At 45.7% G+C, this 1598-nt stretch overlaps 1 protein-coding gene across 1 annotated transcript in view; it reads left to right on the forward strand.

Moving 5' to 3' along the window:
* LOC104996758 (AF4/FMR2 family member 2-like) overlaps positions 1 to 1593 on the forward strand; it is a gene marked incomplete at both ends in the record, with an annotated part of 10343 nt that extends 8750 nt beyond the window's left edge. Inside the window, one exon of the mRNA XM_010851122.1 lies at positions 1466 to 1593. Coding sequence (XP_010849424.1) covers positions 1466 to 1593 — 128 coding nt within the window. The remainder of the gene's footprint in view (positions 1 to 1465) is intronic.
* Positions 1594 to 1598: the final 5 nt, after the last annotated feature.

The following is a 1598-nucleotide window of genomic DNA, read 5'->3' on the forward strand; positions in this document are numbered from 1 at the left end:
CCTTCACACCCTCTTACATCACACAAGTGCAGAGCAATTGTGGGGATTCACTTTAACCCTCATACTAGAATATACCAGAAGATATACTCTGTTTGTAGAAGTGGACCAAAGCTGTCATGATGGACAGCCTGTGTGAATCTCAGGTGACCATATCAGTTCAATTGCTCCCAGATTGAGTCATCCCCACTTCAGCATTTTGGTACATGGGGGTAGCTGTTCCCCCAAATCTTCTATGGGTGCCTGTCAGGGTGCACATGTATTCTAGGAGCAGGTTGGCTCTGAGGAATACAGCCACCCTGGAATGTAGTTGGCAACAAGTGGCTGGTAAAGTGGAGGGAGAGTGAGAGAAGGTTCCTGATGATGGGAGTAGTGTGTTTGGAGGAAGAAGGAGTCCCAGAAACAGCTTTCTCCCATTTCTGTTACTCCCCCAAATGATCAATCATAATAAAGTGTGCATTTTACTGGACATTCAAAGCCAGGTTTGAAAGAAGATGGGGAGAGCAGAGATGTATATTGACCTGGCTGGTAGGCACAGGCAGCAACCCAGCCTTTGGGACTGTCCATGACCTAAGTCCTCGCCCTCCATGCAAAGTGCAGCCAGCAGGTGACTTCTTGTTACTGATATTAAAGAATTAAACAAAAATCTATCTCCAAACAATGATACTGCCCAAAGTAGGAATTCCCAAGACATTTCTTTATAACCCAGTCTGCAGGTGAACTGTCAGCAATTAACAGCCATCCTGTAGCAGGTCTTAAAGAATCCTAAAGTGATATTCAGAATCTTACTTATTTCCAGCTTCCCTACTACTGCTCCTTGGGGGCCTTTTAAGGATCATACTTTGCTTATTGTGGTGACTGTATTTGGAGCAAACTGTCACTGTGGTTTCCACAAAACATTTTGATAACAGACCAATATAGCACATCAAGTTTTTCTAAGTGCCAATATCCATTCTGGCAGCAGGTAGAGAAAGCATCATAACTCTGAGCTGATTCTTTCTCTGGAACATCAAAAGACTTGTTATATGTATTCAAAGTAAGAGCTACATTTGTGGGTAGAATTAATGCCAGAGAAAGATTCACCCAGCTCTCTCTCTGGTATTTTAAAACAAAGTAGCAACATGCACAGAGTCATCAATGGTTGCCAAAGGCAGTCAGACTTCTGTGTTTAAAGTTAGAAAAGGAGAAGGATGGCTCTTTCTACAGCCTGGCACTGTAGCCCTGGGTGGGTTGGTCTGATGAAGCAGAAACAGTGGGGAGAGGGAAAACTACTGTGTGGGTGAAAGCTGTAGGATGTCCTCTGAGAAGAGCTGGTGGGATGCGAGAGCAAGCTTCATAGGTGTTCATCATGCCAAACCTCACTATGGCAAATCACGTCCTCAAAAGGTCCCAGTATGAGGCAGGGCTCAAATGCTATTGTCACTCTCCCCTAGCAGCCTAACAAGGCCTGTCTCTTCCCATCCCCCAGGAATACTCCATCCCCAGTGTCTCTCAACAACGTCTCTCCCATCAACACAATGGGGAACTGTAACAACGGCCCAGTCACCATCCCACAGCGCATTCACCACATGGCCGCCAGCCACGTCAACCTCACGAGCAAC

The sequence above is a fragment of the Bison bison genome, unplaced genomic scaffold, assembly GCF_000754665.1.
Source record: "Bison bison bison isolate TAMUID 2011002044 unplaced genomic scaffold, Bison_UMD1.0 scf7180017851642, whole genome shotgun sequence".
In the NCBI taxonomy this organism is placed as follows: Eukaryota; Metazoa; Chordata; class Mammalia; order Artiodactyla; family Bovidae; genus Bison; species Bison bison.